This window comes from Sorex araneus, chromosome 9 (assembly GCF_027595985.1).
Source record: "Sorex araneus isolate mSorAra2 chromosome 9, mSorAra2.pri, whole genome shotgun sequence".
Lineage (NCBI taxonomy): Eukaryota > Metazoa > Chordata > Mammalia > Eulipotyphla > Soricidae > Sorex > Sorex araneus.
In genome coordinates, this window is record NC_073310.1 from 30,612,024 (window position 1) to 30,637,576 (window position 25,553).

A 25,553-nucleotide genomic window follows, 5' to 3' on the forward strand; every position below is an offset into this window, starting at 1 on the left:
TCAAGCTACAACTTTTTACACTTTCTCTTCTGCTTTCTTTTGCACATAGGTCAGCTACAAACCATTCACATTATGGCCAATTAAGTCCAGAGATTAAATAAACAACAAAAACATAAGGCAGGGTAAATTTAAAGTATTAGAATTACTCTGAGCTATGCCCACTCCATGTTTCAGTGCCACACACTTGAATAAGCAAACAGACTCCTTATTTAAACTAGCAAAACATTATTACCTATTTAAAAAGAATTCTACTATTTTAGAATCACTAACATGAGGTATAAACATTTCTTTTTGGAAGACTATATAGCTTTATAAATGTTATTAAAAGCTTATAACATTAAATTTCATCACACATATCAATACATACATATATAACTATACATATATATATAATACACTAAATATTTCTCGTATGAACCACTAGATGTGCCACAAACTCATAAGGATGTAACCTATGATCAATCATACAGTTTAAACAAAATAAACCTTACTTCATCAAAAGGTTCAGGTAACTACAAAATGTCTTTTAAATAAGTATTGCAATTGCAGCACAGAAGTCTACTTTGAATTGGTATCCACTAACAGTTATTTGTCCCCGTCTAAAGAAACCAGGTTAACTAAACTCACCTCACAATTAGTATACCTTCCAATTACAGGTGTTTTCACTTTGTATGTGGCATCATAACTGTAGCTTTGGTATGTTTAACATATAGGTTTTTTTTCTCTTTCATAAAATATATATTAACCAATCAGGCATCTTTTGTTGCATTAAAATTTTCAAAATCTACTAAAAAAAAATTAAAGCAAAAAATAGTTCAAAAGTTACACTTTTCCCTGTTTCTCCAACAGAGCAGTAGCTTAGAGATTAACAGAGGGCCCAGGGGACTGGGAAGATAAGGAGAAAAGATTTAATGACAAACTAAAAACCTCTACGACGGAGCGGAGCGATAGCACAGCCGGTAGGGTATTTGCCTTGCACCTGGCCGACCCGGGTTCAATTCCCAGCATTCCATACGGTCCCCTGAGCACCTCCAGGAGTAATTCCTGAGTGCACAGCCACGAGTAACCCCTGTGCATCGCTGAGTGAAACCCCCCCAAAAAATAAACCTCTAGGACATATTTGAGATAAACGGTGACGTTTGAATATGGAATATGATATATAATAATAAAGAAGCACCACTACTTTTAGAGACAATAATGAAAAGAAAGTTATTGTTTATAGACTTATGAGTTAGAAGCAGTCATTAAAGCATTTAGGGCATGAGTCTAGCTTTTGATTTTTAAATCCTTCACTTTGAAAAAAAAACAGAAAAAAATCATAAAATATTGACAATCTCTGAGACTCTTTAATGCACAAGAAGGAATTTCTCTCTGTGTGGCATTTCCTTCCTCTATCTTTTTATTCTCTGAATGTCACAGCATCAAGGGTGCTAGTGGCTACTCCCAGTGATACTTAGCTCGCTGTGTGTGTCCAGTGGTTCAGCGCTAGTTCGAGCCCAGCACAGCTAGGGCCCACCTGAGCCATACCCCGTGGGAACACATGACCTCCAACCACATTTTACTTGGTGGTCCCTTCCCTGAGTTACCCAGAATGAGAGACCAGCCTCCAAGCCATGGAAACAAACATTTAGACACAATTCTGTTCTGTTTTGCTTAAATCAGAAGATAAGAATCAACAAATATTGACAGCTGAATATATTTAAGAATAATGTTAACAGTAATGCTTGACTCACACTTTACCTAAATCTTCATAAAAGTGATTATATTGTACAGTTAAGGATCTCTTACCTTTTCCTTTGTTCTCAGCTCATCAAACATTTGTTGAATTTCTAATTTCCAGTCATCTTGCATGGAATGAAAAGATTCTTGAGGCAGTTCGGTCATAACTGCCCCTTCTATAGCCGTTAGCTGTTCAAGAATCAAGGCAAATGATGGACGAATATGAGGGTCCTGCTGCCAGCATTCTAAAATAAACAAGAATCACATCAGTCTCACCGTTTAGACCATGAGATGATGTTGAGAATCTCTGCTGAAGATCTGAAACATGCAATAACAATGATTTTTTGAATCTGCAGTTTATACCATGTTATGTCACCAACATTTGTAATAATTACTGACAGACAAAACCCTTGTTTTATTTCTTACATGACACTGTTATGTGGATATGTGCTTTCTATGTCTAAGCATGAACTTTGTGCTTCAGAGAACTGCAATGTGTGGACCAGATTATTCACTGAGAGAGATTCTATAAACTTAACGCCAGGAAAACAAAGTCTTCAAAATGTTATCATCACAAGAAAATTTCTAAGAAATAACCTAATAGTAAACTAACAAGCTGCACAAAAATAATTAACCATATTTTAAAGATAAGGATCGGATAAAAAAAAAAGGTCATGGTAAAAACATGCCAGTTAAGATGTTCAAATATTTTTGACTATTAGAAAGAATTTAAGATAACAGATCTGGAGCTAATTCAATATTGTCTTTGAACTCTACTGGTGTACTTGATCACAGCTTTATTCCCACTGACTTGAATCTAGTACTTATGAGTAACTGATAAAACTGGATGGTTTTTAAGTAAAGCAAGTTCATAAAATCTTTATCCAACATCTTAAGCCAAAAAGCTATTCTAATTCTTAAAGCAAGAGAATTACTTAAAGTGTTTGAAAATTGAAATCCAAGAAGTTACTTTTTTTTTTGGCTTTTTGGGTCACACCTGGTGATGCATAGGGTTACTCCTGGCTCTGCACTCAGGAATTACTCCTAGTGGTGCTCGGGGGACCATATGTGATGCTGGGAATAGAACCCAGGTCGACCTCGAGCAAGGCAAACACCCAACCCACTGTGCTATTGCTCCAGCCCCAAGAAATTACTCTTTTGACTAAGAAAACAGCAATGTACTAACAAAGCCCCATGCCCCCCACAGACACAAAATACAAGTGCACAAGTACCTTTCATGAGCTTGGCGAAAGGCTCAGGGCAGGTGGATGGGATGGGCAAAGTGAGCTTATTGACTGCCACCCCGTAAGCCACAGCTAGACCATCGATGCCTCGGTAGGGGACTTCCCCAGTCAGCAGTTCCCAAAGCAGCACTCCATAGCTACAAAGCAAAGTTCCATCAAGTTAAATCAGCGAAAGGGCGACTGGTCCACAGGACACAATTGGTGTGATATACCTACCAGAGCCTTCTTCCAGCACCTACTCTAAATGTTCTTTCAAAATAAAAGCCCTTGGTGGCCCTTATTTCAAGGAGAGAGGGTGATTCTTCCTGTTAACTCTCTGACAAATGCATATTCCCTTCCCAAGAATCACTTAGACATTTTCTTACAGGAATTAAAACTATTAAATGAAGAATAGGTAGAGCCTTGCAAGCTACCCGTGGTGTATTCGATATGCCAAAAACAGTAACAACAAGTCTCACAATGGAGACGTTACTGGTGCCCGCTAAAGCAAATCAATGAGCAACGGGAGGACAGTGATACAGTGATACAGAATAGATCCTTATAGCAGCAAATAATTAAACAGATCCCAGAACCAAGTAACATTTTGAAGAAAATGTGGTTGATTTAATATTTCTCATCTTTCTTTCTTCCTTCCCTTCCTTCCTTCCTTCCTTCCTTCCTTCCTTCCTTCCTTCCTTCCTTCCTTCCTTCCTTCCTTCCTTCCTTCCTTCTTTCCTTCCTTCCTTCCTTCCTTCCTTCCTTCCTTTTTCGGTGGGGAGATTGGGGGAGACTCCAAAGCAATGCTCAGGAGGCTTGCCTGGGAACCCCAACAGCAATTGTCAGTGAACAGACTAGCATTCAAAGCAAGGATCTGAAGGTACAGTGCTGCTGGGGTCCTGCCAAGGATGTGGGGCTCCAGTGCTCAAAAACCTCAAGGGCCACACATGGCAGTCATCAGGGGCCTTCAAGGCTGAGACCATGCGCAGCTGGGAATGAATCCTGGGACAGAATCATGCAAAGCAAGTGCCCTAACTTCTATACTATTTTCTGGTCCCTATCTCATTTTAACAGAGTTAAAAACCTCTCAGAGGCTGTTAGGACTGCAGAGTCTCATCTCAAGAGAACTCATGCTGTACACCTCAGCACTGAGATAGAATCTTGTTCATTAGCATTTTCCTTCTTCAGGCAGATGGAATAGAGAAGGGATCACTAAGAAAATGATGTCTGGAGGAACCAGTTTGGATGGGAGATGCATGCCGAAAGTAGACAATGGACCAGACATGATGACCTCTCAGTGTCTGTGTTGCAAGCTATAATGCCCAAAAGTAGAGAGAGAGTATGGGGAATATTGTCTGCCTTAGAGGCAGGGGAGGGTGAGAAAGGGGGGGTATGCCCGGGATATTGGTGGTGGGGAATGTGCACTGGTGGAGGGATGGGTGTCTGATCACTGTGAGATTGTAACCCAAACATGAAAGCTTGTAACTATCTCACAGTGATTTAATAAAATTCAAAAATTAAAAAAAAATACAACATTTTCCTTCTTCGTTCCCCTTTTTGTGGTGGTGCACTGCAGGTTGTACATTTGGTTGCAGTGTACAAGTGTGAGGACCACACTTGTTGGTGACAGGGTGGATAGGTACTAGGAACTGAACTCTTAACTTCATGTAAGTACTTCAAATCCCAGAACCCTTCATGAACCTTTGGGTGGAGGGAGGTTGGGCCACACCCTGAGGTGCTCCTGTCCTTCACCCCTCGGCCTCCTGCATGCAGAGAAAGCACTCCGGTCCACAGAGCCCTAATGAACCATTTTTGTTGTTACTGTTGTTTCTGTGTGGGGTACACCCAACAGTGCTCAGGGCTTACTCCTGACTCTGCACTCAAGGCCTAGGATGCAAGTCTGCTATTTCTTAGTTTCACAAACCTCAGCAGACTTCTGAAACACTCTGCCCTAGTTACCTCTTTGGTGAGACTGGTATAATCAAACAAATGATATACTATCAAAATTAGAAACAGTTAAGAGAAGTTTTTAAAGTTAGTTTACAATGCAATAACTAGCAAGGAGGAAGAGAGAGTGGATTAAGCGCTCATATGCTCCTAGTCCATATCTACTTATATAAAGATGTAGCACTACACAGTAGAGCAATATTTCTGGAATGAACTCATTCTTTATTTGAATATTATTAAAGTTAATTGTGAAGCACAGATAATGTATGGTTCAGAGGTAAGGCCTTTCCCACCCTGACACTTCTGAAACTCTAGAATTCCAGTATACTCTAATCAATGATGCATGCTAGAGATCTGTGGAGCCATTCGGTGCCACAATTAGGTGTTAGTAAAAGTTAAAATACCTAGTCCTTTTCATAACTTCTCAGCCATCTTTCCTTCCCATCATCTACCTGCTCTGAGATGCCAATTCCCACTAATCCTACTTTAGCATCCCTCTCCTCATAATCAGAACATCAAATTTATAAAACTAAAAATTAGAAATAATTTGATTTTGAGAGAAAATTTTTCCATGAGTAGATACACTTTAATACCCACTTTAATCCTTTAAGGGAGGATATTCAAGCATTTGTGTATTTCACAGTAGTCCTGAGATACTATAGAACCCCTGACACAGATGATAAATCTTTAAATGTTCGTAAGTAAAATAATTACATTATATTTTGAATATAAAGGATGATCACATTTAAAGGGATTTCTGGATCTCAAAATAACACTATGCTCTGCCTAACTTAATCTACAAATCTGAGAGAATAATTTCTTTATTCACTAATTCATTCACTGATTCAAGAGGGAAATGATTTCTATTGATCATGAACAAGGAAGTCAGATGTATCTGGGTTCTTCTATTTATCAGATAAAGATCTTAGCAAGTAACCTTTTTTCTCTCAGTCCTACATTTCTCTTGTATTTAAAACTATGAAAATAGGACCAACTCAATAACAGTAGGTAGAGCACTTGCCTTGCAGGAGGATGACTGGGTTTGATCCCTTGCACCATGTAGGGTCCTCGAAAAACAGACAGGTGTGGTCCCAAAGTAAAAATCAGTCAATCAATAAAATATGTATACCCAAAAAAGCCTGACATTTTAATAGTGAAAGACCACTTCACAACTACTAGGATGGCTAGAATGTGGAGAAATTAAAACCTTGATACACTGTTGGTGGGAATGAAAAACTGTACAGCTGCCTTGGAAAACAATCTGGAAGTTCTTCAAATGATTAATTCAGTAATATTATATGGCCCAGCAACTTCACATCAAGATATATACTCAAGAGGACTGCAAACATTTCCTCACAAATATCTGTTCATGAATATAGCATGAATAGCATTATTCAGAACAGCCCCAAAGTATAAACAATCCAAATGCCTATTGAATAGCACTGTAGCACACAAGTCCGTTGTTCATCGATTTGCTTGATCGGGGACCAGTAACGTCTCCATTGTGAGACTTGTTGTTACTGTTTTTGGCATACTGAATGTGCCACGGGTAGCTTGCCAGGCTCTGCCGTGCGGGCGGGATACTCTTGGTAGCTTGCCAGGCTCTCTGAGAGAGTCAGAAGAATCAAACCTGGGTCAGCCTGTCGACCCAGATGAAAGTGAACAGATGAAAGAAACATAGTACTTCAATCCAATGGGATGGCAATTTTCAGCAAAAATAAGAATGTCCTACATATTATATAATATAAACCTTAAAAATGTAAGTCAAATAAATAAACTAGTCAAGGGCAAGGGATATAGCCTAGTATGGGTTATAACTGCCTTAAATATGGGAGTTCCTGGGTGTGGTCTCAGTGACACAATCAATCATTCACTTAAAAATAAAATTCAATTCAAACAGGGGCCAGAGGGCTAGCTCAATGGGCTGAGAGCATGCTTGCTTTTCTCCAGGAGACCAGGTTTGATCTCGAGCACTGCTGGGGGCAATCCTGAGTACAGAGCTGGGAATAGCCCCTGAGCACCACTGGGTGTGGGTCAAAACCAAAATAACTGTCACTGTCATCCCGTTGCTCATCGATTTGCTCTAGTGGGTACCAGTAACATCTCCATTGTGAGACTGGTTACTGTGTTTGGCATATCGGATACACCACAGGGAGCTTGCCAGGGTCTGCCGAGTGGGCGAGATACTCCTGGCAGCTTGCCGGGCTCTCCGAGAGGGGCAGAGGAATCGAAAACCAAACTAACAATAAAAATATTTTTTTTAATAAAATCTCAAAAGCCAGTGAAAAAACAACCATATCCTATATGATTCCTTTTAAATAAAATTTCAGAAAAAGCAAATAAAAAGATACAAAATGCTGAGAAGTAATTGCCTTGAGCTGGTAAGGATAGGGTATTTAGGGTCATGGTTAAGGAAACAGAGACTCTTCTTTGGATTACAAAACTAAAATTATTTTGAATAATAATTATAAAACCCTATTAACATTACTAAAATAATTTCTACACTTTAAATGGAAATTGTATGATTATAAATTATAGCTCAATAAAACTACCAAAAACAACAAAAATTGGAACTTTTAAATAAAATGTTTTTATTTTTTAATTTTCCTCTTCCCTTGCCCATCTCATCTACATCTTACCTACCTCTGTCCATTCCTTTCTTCTAACACAACCTTAGTACTGTTATCAGTCTGTTTTCTCTTTTTGTTGTTTTGTCTGTGTATCATTTATATCCCTTTGTTACATACAAAATTCATTCAATATTTGTTCTATAATTTTAGTTTATTTAGGGTGTTTGCCTTGCACGCAGCCAACTCAGATTTGATTCCTCCATCCTCTTGGAGAGCCCGGCAAGCTACCGAGAGTATCTTGCCTGCACGGCAGCACCTGGCAAGCTACCCATGGTATATTTGATATGCCAAAAACAGTAACAACAAGTCTCACAATGGAGACGTTACTGGTGCCCGCTTAAGCAAATTGATGAGCAATGGGATGACAGTGATACAGTGATACAGTGAATTCCATTAAGACCCCTTCCATTTTGTTGTAAACAGCAATGTTTCATCTTTTTTTCATATCTGGAAGAATTACATCTTAGAAATGTACCACCTTATCTTTAGTCAGTTATTCACAGGAAGGATCCTTTATTTGCTACTATATTATACAATTGAGCTGTAAAAAATACTCCAATAAACACTGGGGCTGATATAACTTTTTCTGTTAATGTTTTCATATTACTTACAAAAATATCAAAAGTCAAATTGCTGGGGCCGGAGCGATAGCACAGCGGGTAGGGCGTTTGCCTTGCACGCGGCCGACCCGGGTTCGATCCCCGGCATCCCATATGGTCCCCCAAGCACCGCCAGGAGTAATTCCTGAGTGCAAAGCCAGGAGTAACCCCTGAGCATTGCTGGGTGTGACCCAAAAAGCAAAAAAAAAAAAAAAAAAAAAAAAAAAAAAAGTCAAATTGCTTGTCACCATATTTTTAATTTCTTAAGAAAGCTCATTAACTTCTCCAAAATGGCTGCATGAATTTATATTCCCATCAACAAAACACAACAGCCTCTTTTTCTCTACTCTCTCTTTGTAGTGGTGCTTCAAATCTGCAATCTTAATATCAGGCACACAAGATTTTATGAGAATTGAATAAAGGCAAGTAATCTCCCTGATACACTGTAACAACTACACAGTAACAGATATGAATATGAAAAGACAGTTACTGCAAAACGAATGAAAAATGCAGCTAACCTGAGATCCGGTCAGTGTCAAACCTGAAGCTGTCATAGTTATGATAAAATTTATATGGTGAATATTTATATGGTGAAGGAATGGTCTAATTATTTCCCCCCCCAAGCTCCCTCCTTCTATGCTAATATTCCATCTGTGAATATGGAGGAACCAAAATTTGATGAAAAGTAAAAGTTCACTTTTATTTATTGACAGGCCTTACAAAGCCATGCCTCTACTTCACTCAAATTATAACCAGTTTTGGCAAACTTCAGATATATCAAAAGTCTTCTAGTAACTGTAAGTGAGAGGACAATAAAAACCTGACGACAAGACCACAAAACCTTTCCTCAAAAGGCCTCTAGCCTCACTCTACTTACTCACAGTAACTGGGACTCTTGGACTCATTTAGACGCAAAGATGAAAGCAAGCACTTTCTGCAGACATCTGCTAAACTGAAAAAGACAAGGTGCATACCTCCAGATGTCACTTCCCTTAGAAAACAAGGAAGACTTGATCACTTCTGGGGCCATCCAAGCATAGGTGCCCGCTGCACTCATTTTGGTGGTCCTGTGCCACTCTCGCGCTAACCCAAAATCTGTGATCTTCAATGTCTTGTTGCAGACGTCGTCGTGCTCTATCTTCTCAAGGAGCAAAACTAGGGAAAAATCAAACATGGATTTTTTGTTGTTGTTTTTAGTCTTGAAATATTTATCATTTTTCTTTGACTTTTAAAACGCAATCTTCACAACTGGCAGAATAATGTAGAATTAATTATATTTTGCCATTTTATGTTTCACCACAGGTATCATAACCTTTCGGGGGCAATCTGTGCCTGGAGTCATGCTTTTAAAAACAAATCACAAATACAGCTTAACACTTATTATGGATGTTTCTATTCATTACAACATAGATGACTTTTAGGGGCAAGAAATATTTACTGATATATCAGAAGTAGAATCATAAGCCTGTGAAAGCTTTCCAGATTAAAAAATATATGTATAATAGTATCTTGCGGGCCAGAGAGATAGTACAATAGGTAGGACAATACATATATATACATGTATATATGAATATATGAAAATTGTATAAGTATATATGAAATATTTTTTAGACAGGATTTGGTTCAGTGGCAGAGTTCATGTTTTGCACATATAAAAGGTCCTGGGTTTAATCCTTAGCACTACACACAAAAAAAAATTTTTAATGTCTTCTTCCAAAAAGTTACATCCTGCTCTACATGCAGATTTTCTACTACATGATTACAGAAAATTTCCAATTGATAACATATTGCCATAAATCATCATGATCAACATTATCATTAAATCTGTAAAAATCCTTAGTATTTTCACGGTCACTGTCATCCTGTTGCTTGTCGATTTGTTCGAGCGGGCACCAGTAACGTCTCTCATTGTGATACTTATTGTTACTATTTTTGGCATATCCAATACCCCACGGGTAACCGCTTGCCAGGCTCTGCCGAGCGGGCGCGATACTCTCGGTAGCTTGCCGGGCTCTCCGAGAGGGGCGGAGGAATCGAAAACAGGTTGGCCGCGTGGAAGGCAAACGCCCTACCACTGTGCTATCACTCCAGCCCCTAATTATTTTAAGTCACAAAAATATTTTAAACATGATTGCCTTACAGAAGCCTTTGCTACAAAATGAATGGCTTATAAGTACTGTATCTTCTAACTTATCTCCTCCTCACTTTTTAAAACCCTGCCTTCCAAATGAAGCTCACTGCTGGACTTAATCTGAATGCTTAGAATTCTCCCTTCTCTGCATTCCTCTGACACTGCACCTCACTCCTGCTGTCACCCATCACACCTGAACTACAATCCTCCTACACTGAGTGCTGCTTTTCTCTCTTCTGTAACCCATATCCACGCATCAGTGGACACATCTTCCCACAGCCATGTGGCATCCTCTTAGATCATAAAGCTCTGAACCTCAAAACCACTATACCAAGACCCTCTGATCCCAAAGACTATGATCCAAGAGGTCTTCTAACCCATTTTGGCACCCAGAGAGGCTTCTTACAGACATGCATCTAGACTGTGAGCTGTACTACAACTATGTGCCGCCCGGGGAGGGATTTTCCCTCTCCATCCTGTTTTTCTGCGCGGAAAATGGCGGCGGAGGCATCATCCACGTGGCGAGAGCCACACCCTAAAACTTCCGCCCAGAGGTAGGAACTTTGCAATGCTGTGGCTATAGGCGATCATGGGAAGGGGGCGGTACCAGCAGGCCCTCAGCCCAGATAAGATCTGGAGCTGCTGCTCGCAAAACAGACCCTCTGCTCCCAAACACTATGATCCAAGAGGTCTTCTAACCCATTTTGGCACCCAGAGCGGCTTCTTATAGAAATGCATCTAGACTGTGAACTGAACTAAAATATCAGAAATCCAAAACCGCAGGGCCGCGACATCTTCATTCTCAGCAATGAAAAGAAATTAAATGATGCCTTTTCAGCAGGCCTGATTGTTGGGGGGAAATTCCAAACAATAATAGTGAGTTCTCCATTGAAATATTGAATGTATTCAAAGTATAGAGAATAAAATGAAGATCATTAGCTACTTAGGTGGTGGCTGGGTGGGAGGGGGGTATATTGGGGTTCTTGGTGGTGGAACATGTGCATTGGTGAAGGGATGGGGATTCAATCATTGTATGACTGAAACCTGAAAGCTTTGTATTTTTTTTTCACGGTGATTGAATATAATAAAATAAATTTTTTAAAAAAACACTATACCTAATTTTAACAATGACATAAATGGTGACGACGTACTGTTATCCCATATGTCAGTCTGAAAAAGACACAGAAATCAGACCAGAGGCTGAGGAAAAGGTTCTCTTGCAAGCTACTCAAGAGAACCTGGGGGCTAGAGTGGGGTCTGGGGGTGTCTGGGGAAATACTACAGCAGTTAGAGCACATGCCTGGCATGCACTTGACCCAGTTTGATTCCCGGTACCACATGACCTCCCCAGAGCACCTCCTAGTGCAGCCCCAGAGGCCCCTGGAGTACCATCAGGTGTGACCCCAGTTACCCCCAGTATCAATGCAGTGGCCCAAGTGTCCCTGGCACCACAGTGTCCAAGCAGTGCCACATCCTGTGCTGAATGGCAGACCAGAATGGCCAAAAATTGCCAGTGGAGGCCCCAGACTTTTTAAATACAGTTTGGGAGGTCCCCCCACCAAAACAGAGAACCCTGGGGGCAAATTCTTTTTCTTAATGGTAATGGTGGTTACAGGATTAAATATATTTGGCAAAATTTACTAACCCAAGCACCCGCTGAGGATGAATTTTACTCCATGCAAAGAAATCATACCTCAATAGATCTGCATTAAAAAACAAATACAATTCCCGTGTTTCTCTGTAACTCCGGGACAACACTCACACCCATCAAGCTGGGCAGCCACAGCCTCTGCAATTGCACAGCATCCAGTTATCTCCATCTCCATCGCCTAAGGTGGGCTAGCTGCTGTTTCAGCCCCAATTCTTTTCTTTGTGAAATCTTCTAAAATACCCCTAAGCAAAGGCACATTCCTACCATCTTCATATGAACTTTGTCCTTTTTTGGGGGGGAGAGGGGAATATCAGGAATTAAACCAAAGGTCTCACATACACAAAGCAAAGGAGAACTTTGTATTGCACTTACCCTTATAAAGCACAAGGTACTATAATCATTTGTACTTTGTACTTCCGATCACTCAACTAGACAGTTGAAATTGAACACCTGAGGGAGAGTATGTAAGAGGGCAAGAAGAGAGTGCCAAGCGTGTGAGAATAAAGTGTGCGAGTGTCACGAGCGGTGAAAAAGTGAGTGTGAGCCAGAGTAAACAAAAAGTCTGAGAAGAAACAGGGTACGTGGAAGAGAAAGTCAGAAGACTGTGAAAGGGCAAGAGAAGAGTGACTATGGGAGAAGAAGGATAGAAGGGGGAAGATGTAGTTGAGGAAAACATGTTCAAATCACCTCTATATTCATTTATCTCCTCTGTCTGGCTTCTGATTTAGAGTAGGTGCTTATGTTTACAAATCAAGTGAACAAAGCTTAAACATCCTTACATTGTACTTTGTTCATGCCAATTCTACCTATTACAAATAACACATGAATAAAGAGTGGCTAGTAAGTACTAGGCATTCACTTTATGCATTTCAAGCATTATTTTACTCACTACATTATACATATTACACTCTATTTTACTCACTACTCATAACATTTCCAATAGGTAGGTTTTCATTCGCAGGGGTGGGAAATAAAATGACAAGGGCAGGAAAGATAACTCAAAGAACTAAGGAGTATGAGTAGGAGGGCCCAGTTCAATGGCAGCACCACATCATACCTCAAAACTGGAAGCAACACCATAGCACAGTGCTGGGGTACTCCAGAGCACTGCTGGGTATTACCCTCCCCAAAGCAAAGTACTAACATAAAATTACACTGTATATGGTCTTGAAAAGTAGTCTGGATTTCATAGAAAATTGGCTCTGTGTTATGGGAAGAGGATTGTTATTTAGGTTTTACCCTGAAAAATAGAGTGAAAGTAAGACTACCCCAGCTTTTATTCATACATTTTCTTATATTTTGGGCATTAGTGTACAGTATTCTATTCTTAAAAGACTAAAAATCAAATAAGTATGGGAGGACTTTTAGGATAAATGACTCGGACCATAATGGAAAACAGCATAAGACATTCAACTTTGACTTCAGGAACACAAATCATTTTTTAAAAAAGATCATTTTCAAATAATTATAGGAACAATTAATGTTTACTGAGTACATTGTATTTGCCAGGGTTATTTACGGGTATTTGAATTATAAAATCCACATTGTAATGCTATCAGTATAAAATTATTTATTACCTGTACTCTACAGATAAGGAAACTGAGTCACAGAGATGATGAGTAATCCGGACCAGGTCACGAAGCTAAGAGCAATCAAGCTGAACAGCCAGTCTTAGCCCAGAGCCCATGTGACTCCACTGACAGCTTTTATCAATTTGTCTTTCGGATATCTCTCTCCATTCAAGTACAGTCTCTTCTCTAGTTTCTTGTCATAGAATAATTGTCAGTTGATCTAAGCAGACGCGGTACTGCTTAAAAAGTATGTGCTTTGGGGCCAGAATGCTTCTGTTTCCTTATGGGAATTATAATAGTACACACAACAATAGACCGCAGTGAGGTAGAAATGAATACGACTCAACTGCTCAGAACTGTCTGAAACACAGGACTATTTCATAAGGATTATACACACACACACACACACACACACACACACTCATTATCAATAGTTTGAAAGTGTTTTCATTCCAGTAGCTTGGCAGTCACACCCACAAACTGCCCCAGGTGCCATATAATCTCACCAACGGCCAAGATCCAGAGACTCTGAAATAAAGTTCCTGCAAGAGAGTGACAGAGAACATCCTGACCTCACGCCAGGCTGTCTGCACCAGGGCAACTTGGAGGCAGGTGGGTTTTCCTCCCCACCCCAGGAAAACCCTGGCAGCCGAAAACCTCCAGAACTCAACCACAGCCATACACAAGGCCGCTCCACACAGGCTCAGACAAGCCTCACCTATAAGAGAACCTGCAGAAAAACCCACGCATGTGGGACCCGTGACTGAGATCACCAAGTGACACTGGGCCTCCTCCCCACAGATCCCTAGTTTTCTGGTTGCTTGGCAGTCACACCCACAAACTGCCATATAATCTCATCAACAGCCAAGAAGTGCGAGACATAAGCCTCACCCATGAGTGAATCTGCTCTATAATCATATTGTAAATTTCAGAATTCCTGGAGCATGTGGACACACAGCCGCGTGATCTCTTATACTCTAGCCCAGTGACGTACCAAAAGTAGCACACATTTTTTTGGTTTTACATATATGCTTGTAATCTCTTACACAAGGGCTCAAATGGCGCCAGGACGAAATGCAATTATCTTCACACGCTTTCCTCTTATGGTGGTGGGAAGGTGGATGGTGGTGGGATTAGTGTCTGAATATAAAATATAATAAATTATTGTGAACGACTTTATAAAAAAGTTAAATTAAAGTATCACTGTATCACTGTTATCCTGTTGCTCATCAATTTGCTCGAGTGGGCACCAGTAACGGCTCCATTCTGAGACTTGTAGTTACTGTTTTTGGCATATCGAATACACCACATGTAGCTTGCCAGGCTCTACTGTGCAGGCGAGACACTCTCAGTAGCTTGGCGGGCTCTCTGAGAGGGGTGGAGGAATTAAACCCAGGTCGGCCACATGCAAGGCAATGCCCTACCCACTGCGCGACTGCTCTATCCCAAATTAAATTTAAATTTTTTTTTAATTTATTGGAAGTATTTTTAGTAAAATCACTGCCATGAACCTCAGGAAATCCTTTATCTTTTGTAATGCTTAAAAAGTAACTGCAATGGATTTGCATTTAATTTGCATCATATTATCAAAGGTCTGAAATGTAAGCCAGTCATAAAACTCAGCTAATGTAAATAGAATAAAACAACTCCAATTTTTTAAAAAATATACTATTATCCCTAATTATTATAGTTTAGGCCACATGTTTACAATAATGTTAACATTTATGGTTTTGATATAGACAGTTATCACATCTCATGACCAACCAAAGTGCTCAAGACCCTCCACCAATGTCCTTATGGTACCAACCCTAGTTTTATCACGTTAACTTAGGCAGTGCAATTTGTGTTAAGTCACATTCAAGTGTGACTCACTAGTCAAGCGTGATCTGGGACACACATCAACATGTAAGCATAGAGAGCTATTAGAGGGATTTATTGTGTCATAATTCCTTCCCCAGGTGATCTAGTAAAATTGAGATTTAGAAGCCAAGGATCTACATCCTATTATTTCTTTAAATTAACTAACTTATTTTTATTGAGTAAAATTTAAAAATTACAATAAGAAAACTTCAAGTTGTATATGTTACTTTGATAAGTTTATATTATAAATACCACTGTAGCAATATTATTACATTATAGTACAGCAAATTTTTTATATTAGTTTTTCTGTACATCAGGATTTTGACTTATTTACTACTATTGGAAGTTGATACTCTTAAACAACATAATTCTTATCCCTGACCAACATCCCCAGTAACTAGGAGTTCAATCGGTTTTTTTTTTTTACAGGTCTAACATTTTTAGATTCCACACATAAGTCATTTTAGAAAGCACTCATATTTCTTATTGAATTGCCTAATATAGCATAATGTGTAAACTACAACCTCAAACCTATTAAAGTGACTACTGTTAAGTATGAGAAAGCAGGTGCTCAAAAGGATGTGGGGAAAAGAGAACCCTTCTACATGGCTGATGGGAACCTAACTTGGTCCAGGGACTATGAAAAATGACATGAATGTTCTTCAAAAACTTAAGAGCAAATCTATCATATAGCCCAACAAAACCAGCAAGAGTCAAAAGAAGGAAATAAAAACAGGATTTCAAATGAAGAAAATGCAGTAAATATCAAGAATTTAATAAAATTCTTTTTGTTGCCCTCTCGTTTACTTATGACCCTAAACTGTGGACAAATGGAATCTCAGAAATGGTTCTAGAGAAGCAAAAAAGTATAGTCAAAATGACATCTGCACTTATATGTTCATCGCAGCACTGTTCATAATAGCCAGAATCTGGAAAAAACCTAAGTGCCCTAGAACAGATGACTGGTTGAAGAAACTCTGGTACATCTATACAATGGAATACTATGCAGCTGTTAGAAAAAAATGAGGTCATGAACTTTGCATATAAGTGGATCAGCATGGAAACTATCATGCTAAGTGAAATGAGTCAGAAAGAGAGAAACAGACATAGAAAGATTGCACTCATCTGTGGAATATAGAATAACAGAGTAGGAGACTAACACCCAAGAATAGTAGAAATAAGTACCAGGAGGTTGACTCCATGGTTTGGAGGCTAGCCTCACATTCTGGGGAGAGGGCAACTCAGATAAAGAAGGAAACACCAAGTAAAATGTGGTTGGAGGCCATGTGGGGGAAGGGTGATGCGTGCTGAATGTAGACTAGAGACTGAACACAATGGCCACTCAACACCTTTATTGCAAACCACAACACCTCATTAGAGAGAGAGAACAAAAGGGAATACCTTGCCACAGTGGCAGGGTGGGGTGGGGGGAGATGGAATTGGGGAGGGTGGGAGGGATGCTGGGTTTACTGGTGGTGGAGAATGGGCACTGGTGAAGGGATGGGTTCTCAAACTTTGTATGAAAGAAACATGAGCACAAAAATGTATAAATCTGTAACTGTACCCTCACAGTGATTCACTAATTAAAAAATAAATAAATTATTAAAAAATGATCCACATTAAACAGCTGAGAAAAATAAATAAATAAATGTTCCATCAGAGTTAAAAAAAAAAGAAATGGTTCTAGAAAGCTTTCCCCTATCTCCTCCAATTTTATATAGTATATTTCATGCTGCATAAACTTGCATACAATTTTATAGGACAAAGAACCTCCGGCTCTGGGTACATCTTTTCAACTCCACCATTCTTCCTTTACTAAGATATGCTTCAGAGACCTGGGCCCTACGAAAACAGGATGAGAACGCTCTTCGGGTATACCAAAGAGGAATCGAAAGAGCTGTGCTTGGAGTATCACGTTTCACTCAAGTGAGAGAAGGAATCTGGAGTTCTGACTTCCATAGACGATCAAGAATCAGCGACGCTGTCTCATTTGCCAAGGCGTCGAAAACAGATGGGCCGGACACGTAATGCGATTCAGAGTTGATCGCTGGACTAGAGCTGTTACCGACTGGATTCCACGGGACGTCAAAAGACCATGTGGCCACCCACCTACAACATGGCAAGACTTCTTTATTGAGACTCTGAACAAATGGTTTGATGCTCTCCCTGTTTCTGGAGTGAGCAGACGCCATTGGGCTACACTAGCACATGACAGGGATGAATGGAGACATTGCTGGCACCCGCTTGAGCAAATGGATGAGCAACGGGATGACAAGTGATAAAAAGTGATATTTCATGCAACAAACATTCAATGAAAGAATCCCTATTAATGAAAATTATCACTAGTGCTATTAAGAATACTGGTAAATAGTGTTTACTCATTTTGTGCTACACAATTATTTTTGACCCTAACACCATTTCACTTGATCTGAACACCATTTTATGAAGTGAGAGTTATAGTAATCTCCAATTTATTGTTTAGAAATGATACCCAGATTATAGGACAAAATCATAAAGCCAAAGTTCATTTCTTAGCTGGATGACAATCTCCCTAACCTTCTATACCACCAATAAAGCAATCAATTATAAAAAGAAGACAACTAAAGATTCCATTTTGGGGGCTGGAACAATAGCACAGCGGGTAGAGCGTTTGCCTTGCACAAGGCCGACCCGGGTTCAATTCCCAGCATCCCATATGGTCCCCTGAGCACCGCCAGGAGTAATTCCTGAGTGCAAAGCCAGGAGGTAATCCCTATGCATTGCCGGGTGTGACCCCAAAAGTGAAAGGAAGGAGGAAAGAAAGAAAAAGAAATAAAGAAAGGAAGGAAGGAAGGAAGGAAGGAAGGAAGGAAGGAAGGAAGGAAGGAAGGAAGGAAGGAAGGAAGGAAGGAAGGAAGGAAGGAAGGAAGGAAGGAAGGAAGAGAGAGATTCCATTTTTGTATACTGCTTAAGAGACTAAACTTTGGGGGCCATGGGGACTCACACCTGGCTGTGCTCAGGGGGCTATGCCCAGATGAATGCTGCGGATTGCTTCTGATTGCTCCTAACTGTGCTGGGGGACCATGCTAAGAGTGCAAGTGAATCTGGACCACCAGTACGTGAAGCATGAGGACTAGTCCTCTGAGTTCTCTTCCCAGCCCCAAGAGATTTTTTTTTAACTCTAGGTACTCCCATTATCAATTTTTCTCACTTTTTACTCCTCATAAGTACCAAGAATAATATGTAATGCCATAAAACTCTCTATACTTAAACTTCATTCAGGTTCATCATCCTGTTGATCGTCGAATTTGTTGAGTGATCTCAGCAATTTCTCCATTCGTCCTAGCCCTGAGATTTTAGAAGCCTCTCTCTACTCGGCCTTCCCAACGATGCTGCATTGGAGGCTCTTTCAGGGTCAGGGGAATGAGACCCAGCTTGTTGCTGGCTCTGGCATATGAATACGCCATGGGAGGCTTTCGAGGCTCTCCCATGTGGGCAGGAAACTCTCAGTAGCTTGCCAGTTTCTCCCAGAGGGGGAAGTAGGTTATAAGACAGCCAGGCGCACAGGCAAGAGACTCTCTGAGTCGCTCTCATCTCGGAGCTTGCTTTTAAGTCTCTGGATGTTGGCTGTTGATGGGATTACACACACCTGGGTTCTTCTACCGGTACCTTCATGCGTGAAGCTCATCCGAACATGTGGAGAGTGGCCCTGAGCATGGCTGTGGCTAGGTTCCAGGGGTCTTCGGCCACCCGGAGCTCTGCTAGGGGTGGGGAGGGAAGCTGGAGCCCATCCCCTCCAAGGGGCCCCAGGGAAGACAGCCAGGTGCACGGGCATGAGACTCTCTGCCAATACTTAACTGCTTATACTTAAACTACAGAAATCAAATTGGAAACACTGATATGTTAAGTAGTAACTTCATTAGCTATGTTATATTATATTCCCTTATGCAATTTCACTTTTGAACAATGATTATTCTTATCAGCAAAATAAAACTCCAAACTAATGACCAGAATGATGCAGTTTTATAAAACTACTTTTCCCGAGGCACTCATATACATTATATCCTCATTATTCTCATCAACATTAAAAATAAAGTATGAAGTACTGATTAAAATAGACATTGAAATATTATGCCCCGGGCCATAAAGACAGTTCTGTGGGTAAGGTGCTAGCATTGCATTCAGCCAATCCAGTTTCAATCCCCAGTTTGATATATCTGTTCCCCTGATAACGCCAGAAGTGATTCCTGAGTGCAGAGCCAGGAGTAAGCCCTAAGCACTGCTGGGTGTGGTCCAAAATACAAGCAATTCTAAATATTATAAACTACTTACATTCCTAAATGAATGTCAAGGGGGAACGTGTTTTGCATTGAGGGTTTCAGAACACCTCCCCCACTCCCCAGTTCCTAAGCTTCCACTGGAGTTAAGCACCTCCACTCTTTGAACTAATAGAAAACAAGTTAAAATAACACTTTGAATGTCAAACGTCTCCAGTTCCATGAAAGGCCCATTGTTCTGGATTCTATTTCAGAGGTGTTCAGCAGAATTCCTGAAATTCCTTATCTTTTGGGTAAAGTGACCGAAACCAAAAATAGCCAGTCACTCCACAGGTAAGGACTGGGCGCTTGGCCAGGTTTCAGCCTAAGGACACCAGGTTGGTGGCCAACTTCCGCTTCCTGCCATTCGCCAGAAAGATCTAAACGCAGTAGCTAAACAACAGAAATTATTATAATGTGCAAACTGGGGGAAAAAAAAACATTTTTGGCCCCACAAATGGTAAATTCTTGTGAGTAACTTAGTAACAGGTATTTGAGCATCTGAGGTTCCCTTTGTGAGTTGTCAGTAAGATTTCTGACCCTTCTTAGTCCCGATTTTTAACAATCAATCTTTACAACCTTGCATTTAGTCTACTTAGTCAACTGTGGGGCACTTGATTTTTCTGGCTTCTTTGAAGTTTTACACTGGTATTTTCAGAAGTACAGTATATAACATATCTATATCTATATCTACATGTAGATATAGATATATAAACTAATTACAATGAACCTATTCTATTTTCTCAACAAGTATGTGATTGCTTTGTCCAAATTCCATTTCAGTCAAATGGGTTAACTTCAATTAATCTTTTACTAAGAACATATTATTATTTTTGAAGTCTTAAGAAAAAAACCAACTTGAGAAAAGCAATAATGGGAAATACTATGCTAAAGAATATACTAAAAGCATTGCTTCTCCCTAAAGACAGTGACATTTCTCAATGAATTTCAATTCCAAAACCATTCCATTTTCACAAAATAATTGATAGCTTTCTCAGTTTGCCAAGTAGCACTGACTTTTCTCATCCCCCATCTATTTCTAAGGACACCACCCCCTCACACACCAACGTGCACCACTCAGTTTACGGAGAGTTCTCAACCTCATCCGAAGTGATCTCTGTTGTTCTTCCCTCTCCAGAATGAACTCTATATTCTAACAGTTCTGCAAACTAAAAGTCACCTCTAAAAATCACAACTATGTATATTTGTGTCCTTGAGCTTGCTGGCTGACTGCCTTCAGTTTCCAGTTCCAATATTCATTTAAAAAAAAAAATTAAACATGCGCCCCACCCACACATACACATTTAGCACTCCACTCCCCAGCAGGCCTGTCTGATTCTCTCTGAAGCTTTTAATGTAAGAACACTTTAGAAGTCAATTAAGCTTTGTGTTTATTGCTTTTTGGGTCACACCTGAGCATCACAGGATCTGATCCAAAAAGAAAAAAAAAGTTTTAATCTCAGAAGAGAGAAGCACATTGCAAAGATATGAGGTGTCTCCCCATCCCTCGACAGCTGATTTCACCAGGACCTCGGAGGGTAGAGGCGTGGGGGGATAGGTATGTCCCTCCACTTGCCCTAAAAGATCCCCAGCAGCCCTGAGCTCCCCACACATGAGATTGAATCCGGTGAAAGACTCAGGTATTCGGGACATATGACTGAAGTCTCCAGGCTTCAGGAGTCAGAAATGGCGCCTCCTCCACCCATCTCCTTGAGCTTCCACTTTCCAGGCTGTCAAGCCCATGAACTGCCTCTCGGTGCCATTGTTTTGTTTTTGTTTTTTGCTTTTGGGGTCACACCCGGCGATGCACAGGGGTTACTCCTGGCTCATGCACTCAGGAATTACTTCTGGAGGTGCTTGGGGACCATATGGGATGCTGGGAATCGAACCCAGGTCGGCTGCATGCAAGGCAAACGCCCTACCCACTGTGCTATCACTCCAGCCCCTCCATGCCATAGAAGCACACTAATGGCCATGGTCCAGAGACTCACAAATGAATTTCAGAAGAGAGCAGCAAGCTAAAGAGATTTCTCCAGACCCCAAAATTACCATCCAGTTAAAAAAAAAAAAAGAAAAAAATCTTAACTCCTGTTCCAGCACCCTGTGAAAAAATTGTAGAATTCCAGGAGCATGTGGCTGTGACAGTTCATACAATTATTCCACTGATATACCAAGAGTAGCACACCACATTCGATGGGTATAAAGTAGAAGACAACTACTCTTGATTAAAAAAAATATATACAAGACTCAAACTCTAACAGCATGTTAACGATCTCTAATTTGGGGGGGTTAATGGCTCCAAGCTGAGATGCAACAATTTTCACACACATGCTAAGGAAACCATTTTGGATCATTTTTAGTCAATTATTCATAACAATTATTATAACAAGCTATACAAAATAAATTATTTAGCACTGGCCTTTGGGGCAGACTGGGTGGTGGTGGAAAAACTTGAAATAAAGGTGTCTGGAAGATGTAACAGTTGCGGGACTGGTGTTGAAATATCGAATGTAATAAATTACTGTGAACAACTATGAAAATAAAAAATTACAAATTAATTAATTAATCATTATCGTGTGAATATATTAGATTATTAAATACATGATAAACTTTTGTAAAGAAAATATGGATGTGATCACCTAAAACAAAGCTCACAGTGCATCTTTGTAAAAAAATGTCACCGTACAAGCCATTTCAAGGACACAATATTATTCTAATAAAGAAACATTTCACTGTGTGAAATCTAATTCTATATTTCAATCACCATGTCTTCTGTTTTTAATACTGTTTATTTTTATTTTGAGACCCCACCAGCAGTGGTCATGTCTTGCTCGTGGCTCTGTGCTCAGGAATCACTGTTGGTAGGGTTCAGAGGACCATGCGTAGTGCTAGTGATTGAAACAGTGGGCCACGTGCAAGGAGAGCACCTTAATTCCTGTACTATTTCTCTGGCCCTCTTATGTTTAATATTATTTCTCTCTTCCAGAGAAGACATATCAAGACCTCCAAAATAAATGGATGAATGATGGATGAATAAAAGAAAACCATAGTTATATGATGGTGTGTGTATGTGTTTGTGTGTGTGTGTGTGTATTCATACACACATACCTAGTGCCACCATTTATAATAATGTTGTAAGTGCAGGGCCTGGGGAGGGGGGACACACACATACACACACACACACACACACACAAGTACACAAGAGAAAGAAGAAAAGAAATAGGGATATGTTAATGTTACTTGAATAAAGAGTCTACACCTCTTATCAGAAAATTTACTATATGACCATCTCTGATATAAAAAAAAAAGGGGGGGAGAAGGCTTGAGAGCCTGTTTGGGGCCATCCATGGCAGTATTTGGGGCTATTTCAAGTCAGGAACTAGCAAAAAAAAAAAAAAAAAAAACAACCTAAACAGTGCTGGAGCAATAGCACAGCAGGTAGGGCATTTGCCTTGCACACAGCCAACCCAGGTTCAATTCCCAGCATCCCATATGGTCCTCAGTGCACCGCCAGGAGTAATTCTTGAGAGCAGAGCCAGGAGTAACCCCTGTGCATCGTCGGGTTTGACCCAAAAAGGAAAAAAAATATGATTATATCAATAGATGCACAAAAAGCTTTTGATGAGCGCCAGCACCCATTAAAAAACTCTCAACGAAGTGGAAGTTGAAGGAACTTTTCTCAGTATAGTTACCACAAGCCAGGGCTAGGATTATTCTGAATGAGGAAAAACTAAAAGCCTTCCCTCTGAGGTCGGGGACAAGAACAGGTTGCCCTCTCTCGCCACTTCTACTCAGTATCGTACTGAAACTACTTGCCATAGCAGTTACGGAAGAAAAAGACATTAAGGGCATCCGGATAGGAAAGGAAGAAGTCAAGTTCTCACTATTTGCAGATGACATGATACTATTCTTAGAGGACCCTAAAGTTTCTACTAAAAAGCTCCTAGAAACAATAGATTTGTATAGTAGAGTGGCAGGTTACAAAATCAATACCCAAAAGTTCATGGCTTTCACATACGCAAATAATGAATGAGAAGAAAGTGATAGTAAAAAAGCAATCTTGTTCACAACTGTGCCACAGAAAATTAAGTACCCTGGAATCACCTTAACTAAGGAGGTAAAGAACCTGTACAAAGAAACTACAAAACACTACTTCAAGAAATAAAAGAGGACACGAGTAAATGGAGACACATCCCCTGCTCACGGATTGGGAGAATTAACATCGTCAAAATGACAATAGTCCCCAAACCATTAAAAAGGTTAAGTGTGGATCCTGTAAGGATACTCATGACATTTTTCAAATAAATTGATTAAATACTCTTGAAATTTATATAGAATAATAAATACCCACGAATAGCTAAAGCAATCCTTGGGAAAAAGGAGATGGGAGGTATCACCTTCCCCAACTTCAAACTCTACCACAAAGTGGTAGTAATTAAAATAGCATGCTATTTAAAAAAAACAGACCTGCAGACCAATGGAATAAAGTTGAATATCCTAGCACATATGCTAAAATACACGTTCATCTTTGATAAGGAAGCAAGAAATATGAAGCGGAGCAAGGAAAGCATCCTTAACAAGTGGTGCTGGGAAAACTGGAAAGCTACATGTAAAAAATGACTCTGATCTCTACCTAATGCCACACACAAAAGTCAGATCAAAATGTATTAGAGACTTCAACATCAGCCCTGAATCCATAAAGTACATGGAGAAAAACATAGGCAAAACCCTCCATGGCACTGAAGCTAAAGGCATCTTCAAAGATGAAACGCCACTGGCCAAGCAAGTGGAAGCAAAGATTAACAAACAGGACGACATTAAACTAAGCTTCTGCACCTCAAAAGAAACAGTGACCAAGATACAAAGACAGCCCATGGAATTGAAAACTATTCCCCCAATACCCATCTGATAAGGGGTTCATATCCAAGATATACGAGGCACTGGTAGAACTTTACAAAAAAAAAAAAAAAACACCCAACCCCATTAGGGAGAAATAAATGAACAGAAACTTCCTCAGAGAAATTCAAATGGCCAAAAGGCACATGAAAAAATGCTCACACCACTAATCACCAGGGAGATGCAATCAAAACAACAAAGAGATACCATCTTACACCACAGAGACAGGCACACATCCAAATGAACAAGAACAGCCAGTGCTGGCCCAGATGTGGGGCGATAGGGAGACCCTCAATCAATGATGGTGGGAATGCTGAATGGTCCAGCCTTTTTGGAAAACAATATGGACATTCCTCAAAAAAAACTAGAAATCGAGCTCCAATCTGACCCACTATACCATTTCTGGGAATATACCTTGGGCGTCCAAAACCACACAGGGGAAACACCATCTGCACTCCTATGTTCATTGCAGCACTATTCACAGTAGCCAGGAACTGAAAACAACCTGAGTGCCTGAGAACAGACATATGGATAAAGAAACCATGGTACATCTGCACAATGGAATACTATGCAGCCATTAGGGAAAAATGAGGTGATGAAATTTGCCTAAAAGTGGACAGACTTGAGACAGTACCGTGCTAGTGAAATGAATCAGAAGAAGAGGGACAGATATAGAATGACTGCATTTATTTGTGGGATATTAAAAAAAAAGTATGAAACTTCTATCCAAGGCCAGGGAAAATGGGTCAGGCAGACTGATCAATAGTGTGGGAGATAGAAGGAAGTTAAGATAGCGGAGGCTCCATTATGACAATACTAGTTGGAAATGATTACTCTGGACAAGAACTGCATGTTGAAAGCAGATAAAGGGATATACATGATAACCTCTCAGCATCTGTATCACAAACCACAATGCCTAAAAGGAGACAGAGAAAGAGAGAGAGAGAAGAGAGGTGCCTGCCATAGAGGCAGGCTGGGATGAAGGTGAGGGGTGCGTTGAAGTGGTGGGAGGGAAACTGGGGACAGTGGTGCTG

General features: G+C 40.2%; 1 protein-coding gene across 1 annotated transcript in view; it reads right to left on the bottom strand.

Annotated features, from left to right (window-relative positions):
* The window catches only part of MAP3K21 (mitogen-activated protein kinase kinase kinase 21), a 73,246-nt gene that overhangs the window by 36,008 nt on the left and 11,685 nt on the right, over positions 1-25,553 (bottom strand). The window contains exons 2-4 of the mRNA XM_004620327.3: positions 9,090-9,270; positions 2,952-3,100; positions 1,789-1,964 (exon numbers count right to left, since the gene is read on the bottom strand). Coding sequence (XP_004620384.3) covers positions 1,789-1,964; positions 2,952-3,100; positions 9,090-9,270 — 506 coding nt within the window. The remainder of the gene's footprint in view (positions 1-1,788; positions 1,965-2,951; positions 3,101-9,089; positions 9,271-25,553) is intronic.